Source organism: Salarias fasciatus, unplaced genomic scaffold (genome assembly GCF_902148845.1).
Source record: "Salarias fasciatus unplaced genomic scaffold, fSalaFa1.1, whole genome shotgun sequence".
Lineage (NCBI taxonomy): Eukaryota > Metazoa > Chordata > Actinopteri > Blenniiformes > Blenniidae > Salarias > Salarias fasciatus.
Window position 1 is genome coordinate 24,707 of NW_021941247.1, and position 25,428 is coordinate 50,134.

The 25,428-nt window shown below is 46.7% G+C and overlaps 5 protein-coding genes across 6 annotated transcripts; 3 read left to right on the plus strand and 2 right to left on the minus strand.

Moving 5' to 3' along the window:
* The first annotated feature begins 616 nt into the window (after nt 1–616).
* LOC115384490 (probable palmitoyltransferase ZDHHC4) lies at nt 617–2,683 on the plus strand. Its single transcript, XM_030086775.1, has 7 exons — nt 617–753; nt 1,015–1,137; nt 1,238–1,311; nt 1,393–1,571; nt 1,673–1,798; nt 1,944–2,188; nt 2,285–2,683. The coding sequence occupies exons 2-7, from the start codon at nt 1,015–1,017 to the stop codon at nt 2,582–2,584; spliced, it is 1,047 nt and encodes a 348-aa protein (XP_029942635.1). The 5' UTR covers nt 617–753; the 3' UTR covers nt 2,585–2,683.
* A 1,026-nt stretch (nt 2,684–3,709) lies between these two features.
* Nucleotides 3,710–5,510, plus strand: LOC115384500 (glycerol-3-phosphate phosphatase-like). Its single transcript, XM_030086784.1, has 2 exons — nt 3,710–4,448; nt 4,670–5,510. The coding sequence occupies exons 1-2, from the start codon at nt 3,854–3,856 to the stop codon at nt 4,993–4,995; spliced, it is 921 nt and encodes a 306-aa protein (XP_029942644.1). The 5' UTR covers nt 3,710–3,853; the 3' UTR covers nt 4,996–5,510.
* Nucleotides 5,511–11,495: 5,985 nt separating this feature from the next.
* LOC115384502 (BRICHOS domain-containing protein 5-like) lies at nt 11,496–13,706 on the plus strand. The gene is made up of 6 exons (XM_030086788.1): nt 11,496–11,537; nt 11,614–11,745; nt 11,808–11,957; nt 12,034–12,141; nt 12,964–13,117; nt 13,575–13,706. Exons 1-6 carry the CDS (start codon nt 11,496–11,498, stop codon nt 13,667–13,669), a joined length of 681 nt encoding a protein of 226 aa, XP_029942648.1. The 3' UTR covers nt 13,670–13,706.
* Nucleotides 13,707–14,131: 425 nt separating this feature from the next.
* LOC115384501 (target of rapamycin complex subunit lst8) lies at nt 14,132–17,485 on the minus strand. 2 transcript variants are annotated; one of them, XM_030086786.1, is made up of 9 exons: nt 17,426–17,485; nt 17,046–17,234; nt 16,370–16,421; nt 16,133–16,295; nt 15,973–16,048; nt 15,722–15,874; nt 15,513–15,637; nt 15,259–15,422; nt 14,132–14,651 (listed from the first exon to the last, which is right to left on the minus strand). In XM_030086786.1, exons 2-9 carry the CDS (start codon nt 17,172–17,174, stop codon nt 14,533–14,535), a joined length of 981 nt encoding a protein of 326 aa, XP_029942646.1. In that variant the 5' UTR covers nt 17,175–17,234; nt 17,426–17,485; the 3' UTR covers nt 14,132–14,532. The 2 variants fall into 2 exon arrangements, with proteins under 2 accessions (XP_029942646.1, XP_029942647.1); XM_030086787.1 differs by having other exon boundaries at nt 17,046–17,175; nt 17,426–17,483.
* Nucleotides 17,486–18,548: 1,063 nt separating this feature from the next.
* Nucleotides 18,549–22,786, minus strand: LOC115384496 (meiosis-specific with OB domain-containing protein-like). Its single transcript, XM_030086780.1, has 14 exons — nt 22,750–22,786; nt 22,393–22,493; nt 21,998–22,055; nt 21,693–21,824; nt 21,512–21,584; nt 21,162–21,357; nt 20,019–20,119; nt 19,779–19,831; nt 19,566–19,661; nt 19,400–19,492; nt 19,180–19,324; nt 18,922–19,108; nt 18,736–18,822; nt 18,549–18,662 (listed from the first exon to the last, which is right to left on the minus strand). Exons 2-14 carry the CDS (start codon nt 22,447–22,449, stop codon nt 18,549–18,551), a joined length of 1,392 nt encoding a protein of 463 aa, XP_029942640.1. The 5' UTR covers nt 22,450–22,493; nt 22,750–22,786.
* Nucleotides 22,787–25,428: the final 2,642 nt, after the last annotated feature.

Consider the following 25,428-nt stretch of genomic DNA (forward strand, 5'->3'; position numbering starts at 1 on the left):
TCTTTTGAAGGCCAGTCATGGCCCATGGGCCTTATATTTGACACCCCTGACTATTGTCCCAGTGGATGTTTAACTTCAAAAAAGAACAGAAAAAAGAAATGACACCAAACTTGAGGCATATTTTTGTCTGGAACAAGGTAGATAAGACCAACACCAAAAAAAAAAAAAAAAACAAAAAAAAAAAAAAAAACACAATGCATGCTTTACTATTTCTTAATAACGATAATAATAATAATTAATGCTACACATGTCAAAACAAAGATGCAAAATTACAAAATACATATCCAGAGGTTAAAAATATATATTTATATTATTTAAAAACAAAAACAATATATGTATATATATATATATATATATATATATATATATATATATATATATATATATATACTCAAACTGAACTATTCTCTTGAAGATGCAAAAATCACTCAATTTCATGATAAAATCGATGTGAAGTGACACAACTGATGGATAAAAGTTTACATTTCGGTTATAAACTGCCTAAAGTGTGCATGAATACCGAGATAAAAATTTACACTACTTCAGCTGAGCAGCATCTTATTAAGTAGAACAACTCTTCATGTTTGCCTCTGGCAGCGTCCCAGCAGCTGTTAGCTCGGATGCTACGGAAGTAGCTTTGTTTACAGTCGCGGGACGTGAGCATGGACTAAAGGTAGCAGCAGAGACGGCAAAACTGGCAATGCGGAGAAGAGATGAAACCTGGCAGCAGCTATACGTGACCTCGATTAGAGGGTAAGGGTTAAATTATCCATTAATACCTCTGGAACGTAAGGAAACGTGGTTAGCAACTTTGCTAGCACTCCTTAGTTAGCATGCTAGTACAGCTTTGCTCGTCTGAGACGTTCTAGATCATTTTGCTTTTATTTTTAAAGTCTCGGTCATCTTCTGGTGATAATACTGAATAGGCTGTGCAGAAAGAAAGTTGTTTTGAGTGACTTTGAATGGCACCTGTTTTGTGTGTGTGTGTGTGTGTGTGTGTGTGTGTGTCTCCAGATGGATTTCCTCACTCTGTTCGCTGTCTACGTCCTGACAGTGCTGACATGTATAATCCTGATCTGTAAGTACTCAGGCCAGCAGCAGACCCCCTTTAATACTCTATTCAACGGTGTGGTGAAGGTAAGACCAAGCAGGGGTTCTTCCTGCATCCCTCCACTGTGTGGCGCTGGAGACTAATTTATCACACTGATCTCAATTCTCCATAAAACTTCCTCCTCAGGTATTTGCACCTTATACCCCCAAATGGCTTCAAAAGCTTTCACACTGGACTTTACACACACTGTTTCATCAAAGGTTAGTATAGAAGACTCATCTCTGCCCCCTGAGTGTCTGATCATGTGTTCATATGTGTTGTTAAATGTCTGATTGTTTCAGGAGCAACATGTTCATCTACCTGCACACCCTGCTGGAGGGAGCCGTGTACACAGAGTTCACCTACGAGGTGTTCGGCTTCTGCAGGGAGATGGACACCACTCTGACCAGCCTTTCTGTGCCTTACATCCTGCTGGCGGTCAAGACCTTCTTCTTCTACCGCTGCATCAAAGGAGATCCAGGTTTGGTCCAGCCTTTTGTTATTTCCTGGCTAAATAGATCTTCAAGATCCCTGAACGGGGGGATATTCAGCTAACAGGACAGGCTGATTCCCATGTGACAGGCACGGTGACGCGGAGCAACGTTGCTGGCCAGCTGCACGTTTATCCGTACGACCGCAGGCTGTTCCACCCCGGAGTCTCCTGTCCAACCTGCCAGCTGCTGAAGCCGGCCCGCTCCAAGCACTGCCGTGAGTGTTGTACCGTATGCATCACATCACCTTTTTATTGTCTTAAAGATAGGTGTATGTGCATTTAATTCATCTATGTAATAATTATTACACCAGAAATGTATTTTCTGTTTAAATTTGTGGCGAACTTTGCTTTGTTCTCCAGGCGTCTGCAACAGGTGCGTGCTGCGTTTCGACCACCACTGCGTCTGGGTCAACAACTGCATCGGCGCCCAGAACACGCGTTACTTCCTGCTGTACCTGTCGAGCGTGTGTGCCATGGCAGGAAGCGTGGCTCTGCTGACGGGAGACATGCTGCTCCATGCTGTGCTGCGCTCGGGGATATTAAGAGCCACTTATATCGATGAGAATGGGGACCGCCAGCTTGCCGGGCCGCTCTTTGTTGCACAGGTGAAGCTGTTTTCTGTTCAGTTTTGCCATTTTTGTTGAATTAATAATGTGTAAGAAAGTGGAATGATTGCCATTTCTCTTCCGTTTTGCCTCCAGCATCTGTTTCTGACTTTCCCCCGGATCGTCTTCATGCTGGGCTTCCTCGTCTTCATCTTCTTCCTCTTGGCGGGCTACTCTCTGTTCCACTTCTACCTGGCGCTCGTCAACCAGACCTCCAACGAGTGGTACAAAAGTCGGGGTTACGTCTGCCAGCACTGCCGTCCGACTCCCGCCCCCGACGGCGCGTGCAGCCCGGCGCCAGACCACTCCAGACGCTACTTCTACAGCCGAGGGATCCTCCCAAACCTGCGGGAGATCTTCTCGCCTCCACGTCCAGTCCAGAAAAAAGACAACTGAAATAAAAAGCTGCTGCCTTCTGTATCACCGAGCTGCATTTACATTCCCAGACTGACTGTCCACAGCTACGGCAGGGAAAATAAAGGATTTTGTTTTGGAGTTCTGGGTTTTATCTTTTTTTTTTTTTTTTTTTTCGAATGGAAAAGCAGCAACATTTACAGTTCCCTCCAGAAAAAACACTGAGTGTGTTAAATTATTATCCTTTACACTGGTTTCTTCATTTACATGTATGCATTGTGCCTTTTCCGTTTCATTGAAAATCGTCCTTTTGTGCAGGAAATGTGCTTGCTGATTAGCTGACAGGCAGAAAAGGCTATTAGAGTTCATCAGTGTGTGACTGGTGAAAAGGAAATTGCAGTTTCCCTCACAGTCACCCCTGAAGCGTCAGCCTGGGAGTTCCTCTTATTTCCCTCTAACTTAAAAAGTCAGAGATCTAGATCTAAAAAAGCTAATGACTATTCTTTAAAAATGTTCATTTAACCTTTACATAATTAAACCTGTTTTGAAACGTCAACTGCAATAAAGGGGACAGAGGGCCTCTCTGTGAGGAGTTTGCATGTTCTACATGTGCAGGTTTCCTTTCACAGTCCAAACACGTGCAGCTGTAAATTGCCTGAATGTGAGCTTGACTGTCTGTCATGCGTTCGTCCCGTGAAGGTCTGGTGACCCGTCCAGGGTGTAGTCTTGCCTTTCACCCACTGTTGGGAACAGTTTGAGATCTTTCAACACTTCTGTTGAAAAGGGTCAAAGGTGGATGGATGGAGTCTAAAACATTTGTTAAGAATAAATCATAATAAAAAAGAATAGATCATATATTTATTTTTAGATCATTTGTCATACATGGGAATGCAGTAATTTTTCATCACAAATACTCTGCACTAAAACAAAGAAAAAATTCATAATTTAATTTAAAATTTATCACCGGCATCCCTGGTTAAATGTGCTATCCAAAAGAAAAAAAAAACATCATTTGGTTCCACGAAGTTTTCAGAGTATTTGAACTTTTTGTTAAATAAAAATAAAACAGTTTTTCAGGAAGGGTCCCGCAGACCAGTCTCCAGGCCGCGTGCAGGGTCACTCAGACCGTCTCGCGCGCTGCGGTCCCTTTAAGCCGATGCGGAAGTAGCTGCAGACTTTATCAGTCGGGGGAAGGTCAGCGCCGCTCTCCACTGAATCGGACCGGCTCTCCGCGCCGGTTGTTCGCCGTCTCCGGAGCTCACGCCCCGGGTCCCCGCTGTCAGTGGAGCTCCGAGCCTCGTTTCCGGCTCCATGTCCGGCTCCAAGTGCAGGCGGCTGAGCGGGGCGCTGGTCCGGCCGCTGCTGGACTCCGTGGACTGCGTCCTGTTCGACTGCGACGGGGTGATCTGGAGGGGGGACCAGGCCATCCCGGGGGCCCCGCAGGTCATCAACCTGCTCAAGGAGAGCGGCAAGAAGGTCTTCTTCGTCACCAACAACAGCACCAAGACCAGGAAGATGTACGCGGACAAGCTGGCGGCGCTGGGCTTCCACGCCTCGGAGGAGGAGGTGTTCGGGACCGCCTACTGCTCCGCCATGTACCTGAAGACGGTGTGCCGGCTGGACGGCAAGGTGTACCTGATCGGCAGCCCCGCCATGAGGCAGGAGCTGGAGGCGGTGGGCATCCAGCAGACCGGGGTGGGGCCCGACCCGGTCTCCGGGAAGCAGAGCGACTGGGCCAACGTGGCCCTGGACCCGGAGGTGAAGGCGGTGCTGGTGGGCTTCGACGAGCACTTCAGCTACATGAAGCTGAACCGGGCCCTGCAGTACCTGAGCCAGCAGGGCTGCCTGTTCGTGGGCACCAATAGGGACAGCCGACTGCCTCTGGAGGGGGGCAAGGCCGTGCCAGGTAGAGTCCCAGATGATTCCACAGGACCCATCATGCTCATTTAGTTTTTTTTATCCCTCTTCTCTACCACTTTATCTTTATTTTATTGACACAACCTTCACTACTCAGGACTGTACAAATGTGTCAAGGGTTTATCACTGAGCTGATTTCCACATATTACAAAAGACTGAATGAAGAGTGATACAGTGTCGCCTCAGCCTCTGTTCTCCACCCCCCCTCAGGTACCGGCTGCCTGCTGCAGGCCGTGGAGACGGCGGCGCAGTGCCAGGCCCAGACGGTGGGCAAACCCAACCGCTTCATGTACGACTGCGTGGCCTCCCAGTTCGGCCTGAGCCGGGACCGCTGCCTGATGGTCGGGGATCGTCTGGACACCGACATCATGCTGGGCTCCAACTGCGGCCTGAAGACCCTCCTCACCCTGACGGGGGTCAGCACCGTGGCAGACGCCGAAGCCCACCAGCAGAGCGGCTGTGCAGAGAGGCAGGGCATGGTCCCGGATTACTACGTGGAGAGCATCGCTGACCTCCTTCCTGCCCTGCAAGGATGAACCGTCCACAGGCATTCGTCTCAGCAGGGTCCACTGTCTTTTAAGAGGAATATTTTTAATGTAATTAAAAATGTCTTTATAATAAAGATGCCGTGTCGCAGATGAGACAAGAGGCTCATGTCATTTCGTAGTTTCTTTGGACATGATCAGGATCAATAACACCAGTATTGCTTCAGTGTATTTGAGTCACAAAAGAACTGAGTGTTGACTGATTTTGTGACGACATGAGTTTACTTTACAGTCACCTCTTGAGCATTTATAAAGTGTCAGTACGGTGATATGTGTTTTCATATCCAGACGGGTTTTTGGGGGTAAAAAAGCTCTGAATTGTACCAGGAATCTGTTCTCATTTGTATGCATTTATATCTGCACTGAAACCACAGGGATGGTGCTCTGACACCTGCTAGGAATGTTTCTTGTTAAATGTTCCCCGACAGAACAAACGTAACGTTCCACACATCGCTCTGATTTGTGTTTCTGACGACCAGATTCAATAAAAGCCACTGTCAAATCCAGAATGGAGCAGCGTTTTCACTCTGTCCATCACAACTCTCTGCAACATCGCATGAAACTTTTATGAATGATTTGGTTCTGAAGTGGCCTGAAAAATTCTCTCAAAGATCTCCTGTTGGTGCCTTTAAAGCAGAACTAAGTAACTTTTTTACCTCAATAAATGTTTTTCAGAATCCCTGTGGGGGTAAACAGACCTGGCGTGGTGATTCGCCAACAGAACGAGGATCACTGACATAACCAAAGTGACCTCAGCTCTTGGCACCAGTGTGTGTTCAGCACTTAATTGGGATTCATACCTTCTCAGGCTGAGACTCTACTGGTGCTTTTCATCTCAAGGGGAAAAAAAAGACATTTTCTGTAGCTTGTGAGAAAGCAGAATATCTCACTGCATTTTCAAATTTGGGTAGTTCTTTTAACTTGGACCAGTCCATCTTTGAAGTACTTTGCAAATGTGTGTGCCACCTGTACGGCCAGTTATCTGCTGAAAAGGTGAACGATGACCTGTCTGTCAGCAAGACTGCCCGGCACTGATTTGTGTAGTTCCCAGCATTGTGTAAATGTTCAGAAAGAAACAAATGATATTGCTACAAGGGATGATATTTCAGACAGTGGTGGGGATGATCAGACACGTTTATGGAACCATAACCAATCCTCTCAAGAGCATCAAGCTTATAATGTACTGTGTAGGAAAAAAAAAAGCCAGACTGTATTAAAAACATGCACTTTAAAATGCAAAGCATATACTGTTAAAAGAAGAAAAGAAATCCTGCAACTGAAACACTGTAAATAAAAGCAAATGCTGTTACATTAGTGTGTGTGTATGTGTGTGTGTGTGTTTGTGTGTGTGTGTGTCATTGTCTCATTTACTGTAAATGGTTTGCAAAAAGCTGTTGAAGCTGTTGAAGTGTGGGCGGGGAAATGGGGATTCAGGTTTTCTGTTGAAAAAACTAAAGTAATGTTTTTCTCATTTAGGAAAATTCAGGAAAACCTCAAACTTCAACTGTATGGTAAAGATCTAGAAAGAGTCAACTGTGTGCGGTTTCTAGGTATGCATTTTGACTCTAAGTTGACTTGGCAAAACCATATCGGAAAGCTGATAAATAAATGTAAGAAGGTTATCAATATCATTAGGAGTTTAAGTAGTAAGGAATTGGGGGCGGATATGACTGCAATGAAAAGGTTGTATGCTGATTAATTAGGCCTGTCATTGATTATGGCTGTGTAGTTTATGGTCTGCAGCAAAATCTGAAGTACAGAAGCTTGATGTGATTCAAAGTACAGCACTGAGGCTCTGTTCTGGAGCATTCAGATCATCTCCAGTGTGCGCTTCAGGTGGAAGTTGGGGGAATGCCATTTGAGCTTCAGCTGACATTGGTGTATTATGTTCACTTAAAAGGACATAAGGATGATCACCCAACTAAGAGTGTACTCTTACCAACACGGGAGAAATTAAGAGAGAGACTTTTGGTATAGGGGTTCTTGCAAAAGCAGTTGAAGCTGGTTTTGCAAATTTAGAGTTTAGTCCGTCGATCGTGTGTCAGCCGCATCCATCATGGTTGTTACCAGCTCCGGATGTTGGTACTTCTTTGCATGACAAAGTTAAAAGTTTTAAGGGAGACAGTGGCCATCTGAAAATGAGATATATAAATTATTATTATGGTTATGTGCAGATTTTTTCTGATGGCTCAAAAGATCCAGACTCAGGGGCTGTTGCTGCGGCATGTGTAATACCAGAGTTTGATATTAAGTTTTCTGCAAGAGTATCTGACTTTGTATCTGTATTTCCATCTGAGCTGGCAGCAATTATTACGACATTACAATGGGTGGAACAGGTTAAACCTCTTAGAGCAATAGTCTGCACAGATTCCTTGTCAGCATTGGAAAACTTTAAATCAGGTAATGTAAGTGAAAGATGTGACTTTATTGGTGAAATACTGGTTCTTCTCCAGTCTATTCAAATTGTAGCGACTCACATCAGATTTGTTTGGGTTTCAGCTCATGTGGGCCTGGATGGGAACGAGCTGGCAGATAGATGTGCAAAGTGGGCTTTAAGAGGAAGCACTGTCTCTGTCCATGGTAAACTGTCTAAATCTGAGGTCAAGTCAATAATTAAAAAACACATGAGGAATTTGTGGCAGGACAAATGGGATGGAGAGTCCAAGGGGAGGGCTTATTTTAATTTGAATCCAAAGGTTGGTTTGGGACGTCGAAGAATAAGGTCGAGGAAAGAAGAAGTAATATTCACAAGACTGAGAAGAGGAGATACCGGTCTGAACAAAACGCTGCAGTTGATGGGGAAACACAACTCTGGAGAATGTGATGAGTGTCATGAAGCAGAAACCATAGAGCACGCTCTGATTAGATGTTGAACCTTTGAAAGAGAGAGAAGAGTTTTTAAAAGCACGTTTGAGGACAGGAATGTGATCTTCAGAGTGAAGGAAATTTTAGACAAGCCATCAGATCATGCAGTTGTTGAGTATTTATTTGATTATCTTAGGAGGACGGGATTAATGAATAGAATCCAGTTATTTTCTTTTTTTTCTCTCTTTTTTCCTGTCGCTTGCATACCGCAAATTTTATTGTTACCTTTGTGAGCCATAACCGTGAGAGTTCATTCACTAGTAATGCGCGGGAGTAATGCGCTTTTATAGTCCGCGTCTGCCGTACAACAGCTAACGAAGAAGAAGGGCTCGTCTTGGGCGCGAAACAAGCCCGGGCCGCTCTGGTCAGGTGGGGAGGCGACGACCTGGTGTCGATTGACTCTCAGTGCATGGCGTTGATAAAAAGGCTACAAGGGTCAGGATGAACCTTTCAATTCGTCATCGGTACCGCACCTGTTTGGCTCGTCCACGCCTGCCCGCTGCCATTCTGCTGGCCGCCGGAGGCTGGGGCAGCAACAGCGTGCGGCGGCCATCTTGGACAGAGGACCACTGTGGGGCGCCCTGTCATGTCAGGGGAGGTGAGTGATGGACACTGGCTAAAACACTCTTAACTCATTGAAATCTTGACGGATTTACAGATGGTTTGATTTATTACTAACATTACGCTGCTGTGATTCAGACTGAATGTTAAAATCACAACTTTTCTTTTTGAAAAACACTTGTCTAGCGTGTTTAACTATGAAATATTGTGTTTAAATATTGCAAGATCGGTTTTGGCCCTGCCTTTTTAGAAATTTACCATCTGCTTTCATCTTCTTTAATTAGATTTTCTCTTTCTCGCTGAAATTCTCAATTTTTACATCGGCTGAATATATACATAAAATGACCCCAACATATTACATACTGTATTTTTCACCAGCAGAGGTCAGAGAGATCCAATCCAGTATGAGCTCCTCCCTGAGCGATCAGCTCTGGTTGGAGGGAGTTTTCTGAGACGCGGTATTTAGAGTGCAGGATGTGGCAGCGCCAAGCAGGTTTCCTGACGGTGGAGGGACAGGCACCTTCAGCCTGACACCAGAAACACAAATCTGACTCTCCTCTTTTTCCTCAGATCCTGGTGCCACCATGACCAGGGGAGGAGGGAGAGGAGCGGCCCCTCTCCACAGGATCCGCCTGAAGGAGGTTAGTTACAGTTTAGTTACTACTGACTGCTTCACTGTGGAACACACACACACACACACACACACACATACACGGACAGACGGAATCAACCTGGACCCTGACACTGTCACTGATGTCTTCTATTTCCATGTCTCATCCACAGGATGGAACAACAATTCCAGTGGTCCTGTGGAGGGAGGCCGCCCTCCGCCCTCTGCAGCTGGGGGCCGCCAGTGTCGTGACACATGTAAAGATGGAGATGAGTGACTTTGGCCCCCAGCTGCAGTCCACCAGTCACACCAGCTTCCAGGTACTTCTGTCCTCAGTCTTTCTGACTGTGTCTGCTTTTCCGTTCTGAGTTGAGACTGACTTCTGCTGTTTGTCTCACAGGAAATCGAGGGACAGAGGACCACCATCACGGTGGTGGGGGCCGCCCTCCAAGAGGATGAGGAGGGCATTGTGGAGCTCCTCACAGAGGATGGCGAGGTCCGACGGAGGGTTAGCGACGAAGGCCCAGCAGCGTCTCCACTTCCTGAGAGTCCTCAGGAGAAACAACCTTCACAGCCTGCAGTCATGGAGGCCTTCATTAAGTTCGCCTATACAGGCTCTGCTGCTGTGACCGCGCACAGTGCGGAGGACCTCATGATCAAGAATGACGAGTACAACTTAGCCGACATCGTACAGGGCTGCAGCCACTTCTTGGAGGAGCGTCTCGGCCCAGAGAACTGCGTCAAGATCTGACATTTTTCAAAAAACCTGCTATTGCGCCGAACTCTACCACGACACCTACTTCTACATCCTGGATCACTTCGAGGACGTCGTTTCCACTGAGCAGTTCCTGCAGCTCACGGCTGTGGAACTTGGTGATCTTACTGTCAGAGAAAACCCGAATGCGAGGACAGAGGCCACGGTGTATGAGGGCCTCATCAGGTGGATCCGAGGCATGCTGAGGCAACGAAATTCACAGAGTACTTCAGCCAATGCACAGGACCCTTTTCTTTTTGCGGGTGGGGGGCCGTCTCTGTCCTCACACGGACAGTCTGCCGCTTTGTCCACTAGTCCAGGACGAGGAGGACAAACCTGAATATAACCCTGGTGCTTTTTGTCCCATTTAGTACAGACCACCCTCCGCAAGGGCTGTCAAAAGACTAATTTTTTTAAACTGTGGGGAACTGAGGTTATGGTAGCAATACACTCAAAATTGAAAATGACTGTTCTTTGTTACAGGCAATTACAAATTTTCCATGTAACTTAATGGAATTTTAAACTTCTAATTGAAAATGCCATTAATCACGACTGTCTTGACAGAGCTTGTGGAGGGTGGTCCTGTGGTTCATTCTGACAGCCTTAGTCGTATTGCATCGGAAACAATAAAAAGAAAGCATCTTGAATGAAACAGGTGTGTAACGGGTTGCTTTTCTCAACTTTCCAGTCTGAATTTGAGTACAATATCAGAAGGAACTTTTGTTGTAGTTACAGAAACCTCTGGTTTTCTCACTTCTGGACATGAAGATGTGGTCATTATGCTGCAAAAAGTAATACATTTCAATACACACATGTAGCTACAGAGGACATCAGCCCTGCTCAGTAATGCCGGAGCACGAACCGATCACCCCAGTTATTATTATTATAAAGATGATTCCTTATTTATTTCGCTGCACTTGCTCTATAAAAGTAACATTTACTGACCAGCAGAATGTTTTTTCTTCATTTCTTTTCGTGTTTTTGAATGCCAAGATGTTGCCCTTTGGAATTACCTTATGATTGTTTCATGCTTTTTATCTCAGTTTGTTCTACAGAATAAAATGTCTGAGTGAGTGCTCGTCCAATACTGGTGATTCCTTACTTTTTGCTCGGGTTTGTATCTACCTGGACCTCAGGTACAGTCTGCTGCCATTTTCTCTTTCTTTACTGCCAAGGCGAGTCTTGTGCTTGAAGTCACCTTGGCCTGTCGTCGTCGTCTCAGTGCAGCAGCAGTCAGAGCTGCTATCACCGCTCGCCTGATGAGAGAGAGACTCTCGGCTGCACCTGCCTCGCCTCTTTGTCCTTTGTTTGGATGTGTGGACGGCAGCCAGCTCCTCTCGTGTGAGCGCACGTCTGACTGAAGGCGGGGTGAGATGGATCATGTTGAAGAGTCGTATTAAGTCATATTAGTCAGAGCAGACAAGAGAAAAAGAGGAAATTGCAGGAAGACGGCAATTGAAAACTGGAGTTTGGCAAGATTTAGAGTTCTGTGTGAAGTGTGAGACCTTTGTAGGGAGGGGAGGCGGTGAGGCCGAGGAGGAGGAGGAGGAGGAGGAGGAGGAGGAAGGAGGGGGTGGGGGGGTTCAAGGACTCCTGGGACAAAGAGAAACTGCTTCGGTGCACCAGGTCTCAGTCAGTGCTGGTCATGCCGGCGGCTGGGAGAGGGGAGCAGACCGAGTGAGGAGCCGTGAAGGGAACAGGATGGTGAGGTGCTGGCAGCGATCGGAGGAAGCACAGAGCGCGGTGAGACGGCTGCTGTGGTTCTGGCTTCAGCCGCTGTTCCAGCCGATGTTACAGGTTTGTGTGAACGCCTTTTCAGGATGGGGGTCCTGACGTCCCCCGCTGGTCCCACTACTTCCCACTCAAGGCGTTCTGGGTCAGCCTCTCGGCCTTCCTGCTCCTGCTGGTCGTCACCCTCCTCCTGACGCTGCTGCCTCAGCCCCACGCTCAGGTACGAGGCGCGTGCCTCAACCCGTCGTCCATAAACCCGATCTGACCGATGTCTCTCTCCAGCCGTCACACACTGTGAGGATCTCCGCCTCCGATCAGACCGGCGCTCCGATCAACCAGTCGGCCGTCGTGGACCAGCAGAACGACGTGGTGGTGTTCTCCGTGACCTCGTCGGCGAATCGGACGTCCACCGTGCTCTTCGACGTGAAACACGTGCGTCCAGCAGACTCGCACCTTCAAAGTGTCATTGATGTACGTTTAGTGAAATGCGCCGAGTCTTGTGTTGCAGGGTTTGGTTTGTTACAAGCCGGTGCATCAGGACAGCTGCTTCCTGCGGCAGATGGAGCAGTCGGACTACGACAACGTGAACTCCCTCCTGCAACAGGCTGCTCCCCAGGTAATGGACAGGCAGCCTTTCAGCACGTTTCCCTGGACGCTTTCACCTGAGCGCACAAAGAAAAAGAAAGTTGCCCTTTAGGCTTCAAGCATTCATCAGAGTGGCGGCCTCGCTAATGTGCAACCTGGCATTTGTGACTGGGTTTATCCCCACAAGCCCCGGCGCCGCTGAGCCAGGACCCGCCGGCTTTCACGGGTTCCGCATGGCTTCCCGGCTGCGGCGCACAAAGAGCTGGAAGAGCAGCGCCGTCTCTCTTTCCCGGCTCCACGGCTGAATTCCTCAGCACACCTGATCCCTCCGGCCCCCGCGGCCGGTCCGGGATCTCTTTACAGGACGCTGCGGTGTCTAGTCTGAGCCCCCGGATCGGCACAATGGCCACTCTGTGTGCGAACCTCTTAGCTTTTAAAACGCCTCTTTTGGATTAAAATGCAGGTTAATGTGTTAGAGGGGCCGATGTGTGTCAGACAGTTGGTCAGTTCCTGAATCTTCAGTCCTCTGAACTGAACCCTCAGCTGTGATGTGTGTGGTCAGTCAATCAGAGAGTAGAAGTGTTCAGTACAATAGTCCTCTTGGTCTTTTACAGCAGGGGAAGCCTGGTTGTTACATTAGCCGCTCAAGCACAATAATACGTTAAGTGGTGCAATTACACACAGTCATTGTGAGGAGGAAGAGCACAAATACGCCGCCGCCGCCGCGTTGACCTCACCTGGAGAAGATTACAGCTTAATAGCAGCTTGAGTTCCGATCTTGGGAAGGAGATAAAACTCTTCCCCTGCTGTGAGCGTGAGTGGACTCTGATTCTGCGACGCCGTCCGTCCTCAGCAGAGCCAGATCCAGCTGTCTGGGAAGGACATGCAGAGGCAGACGGAGTTCCTGGGAGTCCTGGCAGCCAGCCAGGTCAACGTGTCGTCGCTGGAGGAGCCTCTGCAGGCCCTGTGTCAGGACAGGCCGGTGCACTGGACCAGGAGGGCCGAGGGTGAGAGGATCGCTGCCGCATGAACACCAAATACCTTTGAATACTGTTTAAAAGTTCTTTGTAAAATCTACAACAGTCAGACATTTACAGCAGAAAAATTCAGATTTTTTTTCCCCCCTGAAAGAAATATCTTTGTATATTTCTGAATTTTGGAGATTTGCTCTTCTCATTTACAGTATTCTGACAGCGTTAAGCCAGATGTCGTTTTGAAAAAGGCTGACGTGTCACTGGAGCGGTTCTTATTCGCTGTGCAGCACGGCGGCCTGCAGGGCTGAAACCTAACTCTGATCCGTGGCATGCTGTGACCTTTCCGCTGCGGGAAACGGCTTGATGAAAAAGCCGTGTGCTAAACCACTCGGCTGCACATGCACAGCAGAACGTCCCTTTCAGAGCCTTTACTTTTTACATTCATTTGAATCTAGATCGGTGAAAGTCGTATTCTGTGTCTTCGTCTCAGGTCCTGGTAAACAGCGGCTGGTCTACTTCTGCATCGACATCTGCTTTCCCAGCAACATCTGCGTGTCCGTGTGTTTCTACTACCTGCCAGAGTGACTCTGATTCTCTGTAACCTGCCAGCGAAAGATCAGGGAAACAAAAGTTGTCTCTTTTTTTTTTTCTTTTTCTTCTTCTTCTTCTTTTCCTGCTCCCTCTACAAGATAAAGACACGAACAAAAGCCAGCTTTGACCGGTTCCTTCGTGCCGTGCAGTCGCCAGCGAAGCGGCCAACCCTCTCGGTCCGTCTCCATCCGACGGAGACGGGCTGTCACGGTTATCGCCAAAGCCCCGTCGTCACTCCCTTCATGTGTAATACCCTCTCTGGTGGCACACGTCAGAGATTACACAGGAACCATCCTCCTGTTTTTTGTACATGTCTTCATTGTATTTCTTTCTGCGGCAGTGTGATGATGTGTAATCACTGTTGTTGAAATGCTCAGATTTTCCCAATAAAAGACACTTACTGTGACGTTTCTTTATCATTCTAAAGCAAACTGAAGGAAAACTGAAGATTTGTGTGTAAATTATTTATTCCCAAACATTTGCTGCTCCACTTGTGATCATTAAGAAAGGTACAATTTCTACGAGGAGCATCAAATTATTCTGCGATAGCACACGAGTGATCACTGTTCAATTTTACAATAACATGGTCCGTTACTCAAATAAATATGGCGTTCTGCATGAACAGAGACTTGGATCAGTTTCTTTAAAGAACTGCGATGCTTTGTAAAGAAAAGATGAACTGAAGGTATTCCGTATGTTGGTCACTCTGAATACTTACAGGAGCTGCTGTCATGTTCAAAATCATCAAACTGTCCCCGCTGCTGCCGACACGTGAGCGCCCCCCGGTGATGGAGCGACCAGAGTTCATGTCCTGTCCCCGTTCACATTCAGTTTTCTGTAACATGTCCTCGTCCTCCTCAGCCGAGCACGCTGTCGTTAAAGGCCAGACACACCACGGCCTTCTGGTGGCCGCTGTACTCCCTCTTGATCTCGCCCGTCTCCACGCACCACAGGCGAGCCAGGTTGTCTGAAGACGCTGGAAGTGGGGAAAAAGGAGGAGTTAAGACATAAATAGGTCATTCCAAACATGACACCGCTGCTCTAGTTAGAAATTATAAAACATTTTGACAGCATCTAAACCGAAACCATCAAAAATCAGCTCTATTCAGGGCCTCAGCATTATTTTGTGCCTGAAGAGGCCACAGTGGCTACTTCTACTGGAGCCACAAGGAAGGGAAAGCCTCTGCATGTTGGCTCAGTGAGCGACTGTGCAAACACTTTCAATGTGTGGAAATATTTGCGTCAGTGCAGGAAAAGCCTGACAGCCTGTTCCTCATTTCACTCGCGTGTGTCTTTGCAGCAGAAAACAATGAATCCTGCAATCTGACGGCCAATCGCTGATATTATCACACTGAACAGCAGCAACTGTCCAAGAAAACAGATTTGACTCTTCACTGTGACAAAAGCAGAGCAGATTCAATGCTTTTTGGTGATGCCTTCACTGTCATGAATGAAACATTCAGACACTGAGTTTGTTAACAACTTAAATTGTTCATGTTGTTTTCCCAGCTTCAGAATCCATCATGATTTTAACTAATCTGGAAAGCCTCAGACTGTGAGCGTGCTGAAGCTGCCGTACGCACCAGTCACGATGTACTGCGAGTCTCCAGAGAAGGCGCAGTCCCACATCCAGCCTCTGGACGTCTCCCCGGGGTTGTTGCTCTTGATGCTGAGCTCCGTCATGAGGGAGAAGTTGGACGTCCTCCAGATCTTACAGGTCTGGTCGGCGGAGCAAGTGGCCAACAATCTGGAGACAGACGCAAAACATCAGACACACCAATACACCTGTTTGGGAGCACAGCAGCCTCTCGTTTATGGCTGGGCAGAAGGGACTCACGTGGAATCGGGGCTGAACTTGCAGCGGAGGGAGTAGCGTTTGTGTGCGGGGATCTTAGTTTTAGGAATGAGCTGAGTCACTTCATCTCCGAGGCCTCCAGCGAGATTCCACACGTAGCAATTCCCCTGAGCAGGTGAACAATCAAACCACATGAGACGACTGACTTCCCCATGAGACAACAATCAGATAGAGCAGTTTCCTGGACTGACCGAACTGTTGACGGCTGCCATGTAACTGGCATCCGGGTCGATGTGCACCGAGTTGATGGAGACTTCCGGCTCGGGGATGAGCTGCTCGTTGTGGTCGGTCTTGAGGTCCCAGACATGAATCACTCCGCTCTGATCTCCAACAATCAGCTCTGCCTGAAAAGATCCAACACAGACTCAAACCATTTCTCTCACTGACTTTCAAATCTAACACATCCAACCACCACAGTCTCTGTGGATAGGTAAAGTCTCACCTGATTGGGATGAAGACACACACAGTTAATGGGGGCGTTGACTTGGAAAATCCTCTGACACTGAAGATTTCTTGACCTAATGGAGGAAGGAAGATGTAAAGACAGAATGAGTTTGTTGATCATTAATAAAAGACGGCAGAGCGACGCGGCCCGGCAGCACCTCAGGTCCCAGATGCGAGCCATGCAGTCCTCCCCTCCCGTGTACATCCAGCGGCCGTCTTCATGGAAGCCGACCGACGTGATGTTCTTGCTGACGCCGTCGTAGTTGATGACGGGGTTTGGGTTGTTGGAGTTCAGGTCGTACATGCGGATGTGCTGATAACCTTGAAAGCAGAGAGCGGGCGCACCGTGAGACGGCTGCGGCGGTGGAACAGGTGGGGAGAAGTTCTTCACTGACCTGCAGCTGCGATCATGCTCCTGTCAGGCGTGACCTCCAGCGAATTGACTTGCTGCCGACAAACGTTAAGGAAAGCAGGCTGCGGGACTCTTCAGATTTTGATTAACCGTCTGAACGTTCATTAAAATGTTGCTTTTTGATCCTTCAGTGAAGTAGAAATCACCAATTCTTGGATTGTTCCAGACTGACAGGGAACATGAGCTGGGATTAGACCGTTAGTTTTACCCTGATGATGTGTTACTGCAATCAAAACCCAATCAATACAAGCACAAAAGATAAAATGTAGTGACGATGGCCATCTAACAAAGGCCAAATAAGATCTATAACCAGATCTGATGATTTTGTTGTTTTATTCTTTTTTTATTGATTTCTAAAATGTTGTAGGGTTCAGAGCTGTTCAGAGAACAGAGGTTTAGTCAAGGCTCAGCAAATGCTTTAAAAAAATGACATCCCTCACATTTTATCCTTAAAGTGTAAGACATGGTTCAAAGCATTTAGACCGTGTAAATATATTCTCTTTATAATCTCTTTTGTCATGTTATTACTTCATACACCTTCTGTTTCGATGCATTTAGACTGGGGATGTCATGATACACACATGCAACTTCCACAAACCTGGAAAAACTCATACCTCATCTTAATGAAAAAATAAACTCTCTCTCTCCCTGGAGGATACAGAGTCCTGGTGCTGGACCGTCCGGGTGCAGATCCCGCTGTGGGCCTGCCAGAAGCGGACCGTGTGATCATATCCAGCCGTGGCCAGGATCACCGGGTCGCTGCCCACCGTCCCCTGGTTCACGTTCATGCTGGACAGCAGGACGTCGGAGGAGAAGCTCGTTTTATTCCCATCAACCAGAGACGCCACCTGACCACAATGTCATTAAAGTTAACCTGCGGGCTAGCAGCGGCGCAGCAGGCTAGCTAGCGGGGAAAACCGCGTAAATCAGCCAGAAAGCAAACCGCGTTTTAAACCTCGCGGCTGGAAAACACACGAAAAAACACAATAAGCACAAATAAATCACACAACTAACGCAAACCTTAATACATTCACCTTACCCGCTGTTGTTGATGTTCACAAATCAGTACGTCTGGGAAATGAGTCCGTCAGCAACGGACACGAACGGTGATGTGTTCCGCCTGGTTCCGCTTCGATTGTTGCCCTCTATCACCACCTACTGGCGCGATTAGTCATTACAGAACACATAGACACTGAACGAGGGTAAATCTGTGTGAACGTTTTATGATTCTATGTTTTTATTCTTATTGTTTGACACTCTTGTTATTAATTATTGTTCATATTTTCTTTTGAAACTCTTAAGTTTATTTTCTGTTCACTGGATGCTTTAACACTACACAAGGAACATTTATTTTTCAAGTGAAAGCATATCTCAGGCTAAAACAATATGCTTCTTTTAAGTTCTAAATGCTTTAACACCTCTCATCCAAAATTGTTTCTGACTTGACTTTGAACAACAAATGTTTTGAAATCTTAAAAGAGAATGCAAATCCTGCTCCTCCTTATAGAATGTTCAGTTTGCTTTATAGCAGCATAGTTTTCTGCTGTTTTGGTTGTGTCCGTTTTTCCTATATCAAATCCTTCTTCCTTCAATATATCATAAAACAGGTGTCATCACTTGAACCCGGCCTCGATAACTTATTGAATACCTTTCAAACCAGGTCCAGTGAAGAACGATCACATTTTGCATTTATTACTAACTGGACAATAGGAAAGTTACCACTTACAGGATATTGTCATGATCTTATTTTGTGGGCGGTAAAGTTATTTCTCTCTAATCTTGAGGGTTTCGCTTGTTCACTGATTTTTCCTCTTTTCCAAAGCTCAACTCCATCTGCTTGGAGCCAAAGTTCTTTAAACACAGTTTGTCTACATTTGTGTCAATATGACTGAGTAACTTTAATGAATGAAATTCTTGAACCTCTGGCTTCCCATTAAGTAAGAGAACACTTGTGAAAACACAGTTTTTAAATGCACAAGGTCTTTTTATTTATTTTAACAAGCCAACAGCATTTTTGTTAATAAATACCAATAAATACATAAGTTAAATAAATAATGCAGTGAACGTGTCTGCCACCAAAACCACAGAACTTCATACTGTCCTCGTGAACACTGAGGACCAACCGGAGAGCCTCGCAGACGGCGGTGACCTGCTGAGTGCGATCAGACGCGCCGCAGCAGCGCCGACATGTGCTGCTTCACCTCCGCTGAATCGGCCAGCGAGCAGGCCAGGACGGCCGCCCGCACGCCGCTCCTCAGCTTCGGGGACGGGAGGATCTACGACCACAGGCAAGGCTTTGATTTACAGCTCCTCCGCATGAAACGCCGTCCAAAGCTCCCAGTGCCGTACCTTCACGTGTATTTTGCATCTCTCCAGGAGGAACTTCCACTTCATAGCGGTGCGCTCGTCGTCAGTCAGACTGGTGAACTCATCAGTCTGTAAGAGGAGGAAGCGCTGAACGGATTACAGACGTTAAACGACAGAAACGTCAGCAGAGAGAGAGAGAGAGAGAGAATGTTTCCAGGCGTTTCTCACGGTGCAGCCGAGCGTCTTCTCGGCCACGGGGCTCCTCAGGCTGCAGGCCTGCAGGGTGCCTGTGTGGTCCGTGAGGTCCACCAGCAGGTCGAAGCCCGTGGCGGCCGACAGCAGCTGGCCGCCGCCCGGACACAGCTGGTTGGAGCAGCTCTGCCCGTCCTCCGTCACCTGGAACCTGCACCTGGAGCTGAGGTGGAGGGACTTAGAGAGCGAGCTGTCCCCACTGGACGGAAGGACTCACCCAGCCGCTGAACCCACCAGCGGGTCCGGATGACTTTGGAAACAGAGGAGTCCAGGTCCAGCTTGGAGAGGAAGCTGTAGGTGATGCCGAAGAAGGCCTCGGGACTCTGCTGGGCCTTCTGCTTCAGCTGGATCACCGTGTACACGTCAGTGATGGACTCCACTGCGGACCGAACCACGTGCATCAGAGAAGCTCAGGGAGGACGTTCAGCTGTACTCGTGCCTCGTCGTAACGCACCCGGCACGTCCTCCGGCGCCTCGTCCTGATCCAGGAGTCCAGACTCAGAAACCTCCTTCACGTAGCTGAACAGCAAGCCGGCCTCTCTGGTGTCTGACAGCACGTCAGGAGAAGGTGAAACAGTTTCCCTTCAGTTTACCTGCGTGTGTGTAAACACCTCTCTTACCGGGATTGACAGTAATGATGCTCCTCGAGGTGACCGTCGCCACCATGCTGCTCCGAAAGTCGTCAAAGCTAATCTTCGCGTCGGCTACGAAGAGCACTTTAAAAGAAGACACAGAGACCTCACAGTACGCTAACAGGACCCCACAGATTCAGGAGTAACAGTCAAATTAGGAGCCATCTTGTGTCTGGGAGCGAGCAGCAGCTGCTAACCTACCCGACTCTCTGGGTATCAGGGTTTGCAGGAGCTGAATGGCTTCTCTGTCCCAGCTGGGAGTGAAACAGAGGTCAGAGCCACTCAGGGGAGAGAGAGCTCAGTGGAAGTCAGACGCAGTTCAGCAGGTTAAAAGCCCCGCGTCTCTGGACTAGATTTGCGGCGACTCTAACGAAAGACAGTGGCACGGAAAAAGCCGGAGGGGCGATAAATCTTTATTCTTTTTCCAAATGAATCACGTACCAGACGAGGGGGAAGGAGGAGACGGAGTCGTCAAAGAGCTTGACTTCCAGCCTCTGCCCGTGCCGTCCGTCTGAAGTGGTGAACTGCTTCGCCTCGCCGATCTGACAACGTAAACGCAGTCTTGTCAAGCGGCCGTCGCATCGTCTTTATATTAAAAACACACGGTGGGAGCGTTAAGTGCAGAGCCGACGGAGCCTCCTGACCTCCCTGCAGAAGCTTTATCGTAGCGTTTGCACAGTAACCACAAAGACCAACTGCAGTTCAAGTTCAAGAGAGAAGATATGGAGTCAGATTCTCTGACATGCTTCACTGTCGGGTTTTATAACTGAGGAAATATTAGCTTTGCATCCACACTCTTTGTCAGAAACATTTCCCTCCGTCCTTATCGGGCGTCCCGCCGCACGAATTCACGACTGACTTTAACAAGTTTCTGTAAACGGCTTCCTCCCTCCCTGCTAACGGTGTCCTGCCGCTGAGGGAACTGATTTTCCACCATAGTTGAGCGTACCGAATAAAAAAAATAAATTAAAAAAATGTCCAGTGCAATCAGTGCTCGGGAAAAGTTGGAAAATCCATTTCTGGTTTCTGAGTCCGATCGCTGACATTCCCGTTTGAAACCACCGCTGTAATCAATGACATCCTGCAGATCTGAAGAGCAGTTTGAGCTGAGAGTGAGTCAGTGTTCGATTGGAAATCTTCACTTCTTCTCCGCAAAACACTGAAGTTTATTACATTTCTTTCTGGAGTTCACTATTTCCTATTTTTTAAACACATATAACGTGACCACCACTGATCAGAATGAGTTTGTGTTTCGAGTCCTTCTCCTGAAGGCCGTCCTGTACGTGAGGTCGTGGCTCCGGCGTGATGGAACGCTCTCACTGTGAACTCACAACCCAGGAGCCTCTCTGACGCTGTGAAAACACCTCAGGCTTAACTTTTCCAACAGGCTTTTCAAGTTCAAGTCTGGTCCAAGAGCACGGAGCTGGACACGCTGGTTTAATTCACTACAAACTATTCTCCTCTGATTGACTTCAACCACGAAAGTGAAACACTCAACCCTCAGTTCAGTGCGGTATTTGTTTAACAACGTCAGCATCATCAATAAGCCTTTGAAGACTGAAACGATCTCTTAACGTGTCCCACCGCTTTCACTGCTGCCAGGATGTTTATCACGGTGCCGCTCAGCTGCTGTCCGTTGGCCACGATGTCCCCCAGAGAGTAGAAATCCCCGGGGTCCTTCACCGGCAGGTGGATGAGGGGCAGCAGCTTGTCGATGGTGTCCACGTCGGCGCACAGAAGCACCCGGGAGTGGAGCTCGGTCAGCAGCAGCCTGTAGGGGCTGAGACACCGTCATCAGGATCAGAGCGTCTTTCACAGCACAGGCAAACAGGACCAGACAGGCCTGGAGCTTACAATTCACTGCATGAAACTCATCAACTGTTGATACTGGATTTTTATTTCAGTTTTTTTCAGTCATAAAAAGTGCTCTTTACCTCGGTGTTGGAGGGCAGAATTTGTCTCCTTTCTCCAAGTCTTTAGTGGACACTAATGGATTTTCAACTGTGACTGAAACAAAGAAACACTTCCCTTCAGTCGTAGTGCCCGCACATGTTGAAATATATTCACTGAAACACACAAATGACACAACTCTCCAGCGAATCTAATCATCCGCACCGCAGTCCCCGATGCTGAAGCTGCTGGCGAGCTCGTTGACGTAGCCGTCGCCTCCCCAGGCCGTCACGTTGATGAAGAAATCCGGCGAGTCCTTGAGGGTGAAGCTGAAGGTGAACCTGTCCACACCGACGTCTGAAATCCAGACATGCAGGTTCAGTGACAGCGAGACAGAAAAGTCCTGAAACTCACCAACAGGAGAGGGAGCTGCTGGACAGGACACTGAGGCCCAGAGCTGCTGCAGCAGTTTTCAGTTTTCTAAACACTTCAGGGTCAAAAAATATAAGAAGAGAAGAACTGATACTGACTTTTCCTGTCCGGGAAACTTTTCACATCACTTTTTCCAATGATGATCCCCACCACCTTCTGAAAAACAGTGTGGAATATATAGATATTTCACACACACTTCATGACAGGACAGCAAAACACAGAAAGGAAGCTGAGTACACATGAAATGAATCAAGCCAATTCTTAAAAAATTTAAAATTATTATTATGGAATTTCCTTGGAAAAAAAAAAACAAAAAATACAGAGATTCTCTCAATTTCTGGGATGTGAACTGCTGGAAACCACGACTCCACAGTAAAACACGATGTGGAGGAAAAAATAAAAGGTATTTATACCAGTTTTACTCCTGATAAGCCAGTAACTGTAAAATGAAATCACATTACATAGAAAATGCAGGATTTTGATCTGAACTCACCGGATGGGAGAAGTTTGGATGCAGCTCAGAGATGGAGATGATGGACTGAGCAGACATGTTCTGTTTAGTCGAGGCTTTCGGTGTTTACATACTCTATAAAACTGTGAGAAACAGACAACATTAAATCAGAGACATTAAATTTTTTGATCCAATAAAGACAAAGAGTTAACTTTGTAATGTTAGCTTTACCTTTAGCTAACAAACCAACCTAAGCTAACATTAAACAATAAGCTACCTAACAAAGCTTTTTTTTAATATAAACCGGTCTGAAAGCATTAAAGCTGCTGAAGTGATGTTAACGCTTAGATATACCGGTGATTTTAACGTTATTTTTTGTATTTTTTTTTGTTTGTTTACCAGGCGAAGGTCCTTTCCCGCGGGTGCTGCCTTCAGGTGCTGTGGGAAATGTAAAGCATTCATCCGTAAAATTAAAAAAAAAAAAAAGAAAAAGTTTTTTCAAAAAATAGGATAATTATAACGGTTCTGTTCTTTTCATGCAGAGACAAAGAGAGACATTAAAAAATACATACAACCAAAATATTATGAAACAAACTGTCATGTGTCTTATTTTTTTATTATTTTCTATTCAATTCAAATTACTGGAGAATCGTTCCTAATCTACAGCCACCGTAAACAAACAGCGAAAGCATTTAAAGCATTGAAAACTTCACAAGAAAAGATAAGTGGAAAAACAGCTTAAACTTTTAAAGTTCTGTAAAAACTTCAGTGGTTCTTAAACTCAGTGGTGGGGCAAGGGTCCTTGGGGGCTAAAAGCAAGAAATTCATCGGGCCCCCAACCCATCCATGCAAACAGACAAAAACAATTTTTTTTGCACACAATTTGCACCTAGTGGGGGCCCCCTAAAAGCCGGGGCCCCAGGCAAATGCCTGGTTTGCCTGTTGGCATGCCCCGCCTCTGCTTAAACGTCTTAACAACTTAACAGAAGTCACACTTTTGGTAAAGAAAAAAATATTCATACAGTTTCCAGGTTTCAAGTTTTAAAAAAGAAGAAAGAAAGAAAGACGCTTTGCGGCTCCTGGAAAAATGTACAAAAATTACAATTTAAAGATCAATATGATCTTCCACTAATGTTTAAATTACAGAACATTTGAAGCTTTTGATAATGAGGTACTTTTTGAATAGAACACTCTCCATATCAGAATCTGCTGAGCTCTGCACCTCACAGGTCAGGTTGTAGATGAAGTCTTTGGAGACATGGCGGCAGTGGCAGTGGACGGACTGTCAGACAGAAGAAGAGTGAGCGGCGAGCATCAGGACCGATCAGGGCCGATCAGGGCCGATCAGGGCCTGGAGGAATGACTACAGGAGGCAGACAGAAGGCCTTCTTCAGTCAGACCCACAGCTGCGTGAGGAACCTGCTCAGTCCTGCTCAATCGGTTATATAGCTGCAGGTGTGTGTGTGAGGGGGTTTTAAAATTATAACAGACTAAATGATTGCCCATGCTAGTTTCTCTTTCATTGACAGTAAATAGTATATTTAAAATAAGTAACAATGTTTTCCAATGTGTTGTTTGAGCTTTTCCAATCTTCCTTTTAATGAAATCAACATTTTCAGCACATTCAGCGTGGCCAACATCAGTGCAGCTGAGCAAATGTTCTGTAAAAATGGAACAAAAGCAACGCAGCTGCTGTCATGCCTGGATACACTGACTGGCACACACACACACACACACACACGCACACTGTACATGTACACTGTATACGTCAGTGAACAGGACCTCAGCACCTGAGACTTTGATATTACCTCGATGATCCGGCGCAGCCATCACTCACAGCAGGGGATTTGTTCCCGGACAGCTCCGCCGAGATGAATGTGACAGTTTCCGGGTTTGTTTTGATAGCACAAAGCTGTGTTTGACACACGATGCTGTCTCATGCAGCTAAGCTCGAATCAAAAGGTGTAACAGTAAACCTTTATTGAGCTTCACACGACCATGTTCCTCTCCCATGGCGACTAATCCTCGCGGTCGGCCTCGTGGATCAGGTGTCTGATCCCGGTGACTAATGTTGATTTTCAGACAGTAATATTTCTGCTGATGTGATTTTAGAGCCAATGCATCACTAATCGCTCATATCAGGCTATACACAAACACATGAAAAAATAAAAAAAAAAATAGCAGGAGCGCCCATAGATGTGTTTTATAACACAGCATGGAGAGATGATTCCTCCGATCTGTAATCTGCTGTCAGTGTGTAGACGGGCTTTGTATAATACTGTATAATGTAAACCCGGAGTGATTAAATACGTTGAACATTATGCCGAGCAGACACATCGATCTGCTATTTACACAAGTAGCCAGCTATTCAAATGAAAGAAAATTTCAAATTCTAATTTCATTAGGTTTTTCTTGCCACAGTTTGTGAGTCCATTAATCACGGTGCCACTGTAAAGCATCATCAGATAAATCAAATAAAACTTACTTTTGGCTCAATGATTTATTCCTAATGAATTCATGGCTCCTGTTAAGCCGTCATCAATCACACTCTGACTCGATATTCAGCAATCTGAATAAATAATTTAAACGTGTGCATCATAACAGTCGGGCGAGGGCCGGCTTGTCACCGCTGAAAGAATGGCTTAATGCAGAGCCCAACAGGCTCTACTGTACCTGCAGGGAGTCTCACACACACACACACACACACACACACACACACACACACACACAGGCACTGGAGGAATTCTGCTTTGATTGGTTGGGCTCCCTGGAGGGCCTGCAGCCGTCAGACCTCTGCTTGATTATTAATTGACCACGCGCGTATGTGTGTGTGTGTGTGTGCCTTTCTGTTGATATGCTTTGCATATCAGTGTGTACAGTAGGTGTGTAAATCAATGCACTGCTAAACGTGGAGAACGACGGGTGGTTTTATAACAGAAATAAAATGCACTCGCATCACTTGACAGTCGTTTCATTTCAGCAAAAAAACAGAAACTCACCTTTAACTGACAAATTTCATTCAAAAACATGCATGTGAGGGTAAATTGTCCTGAGGAGTGTGTGTGTGTGTTTGCCCAG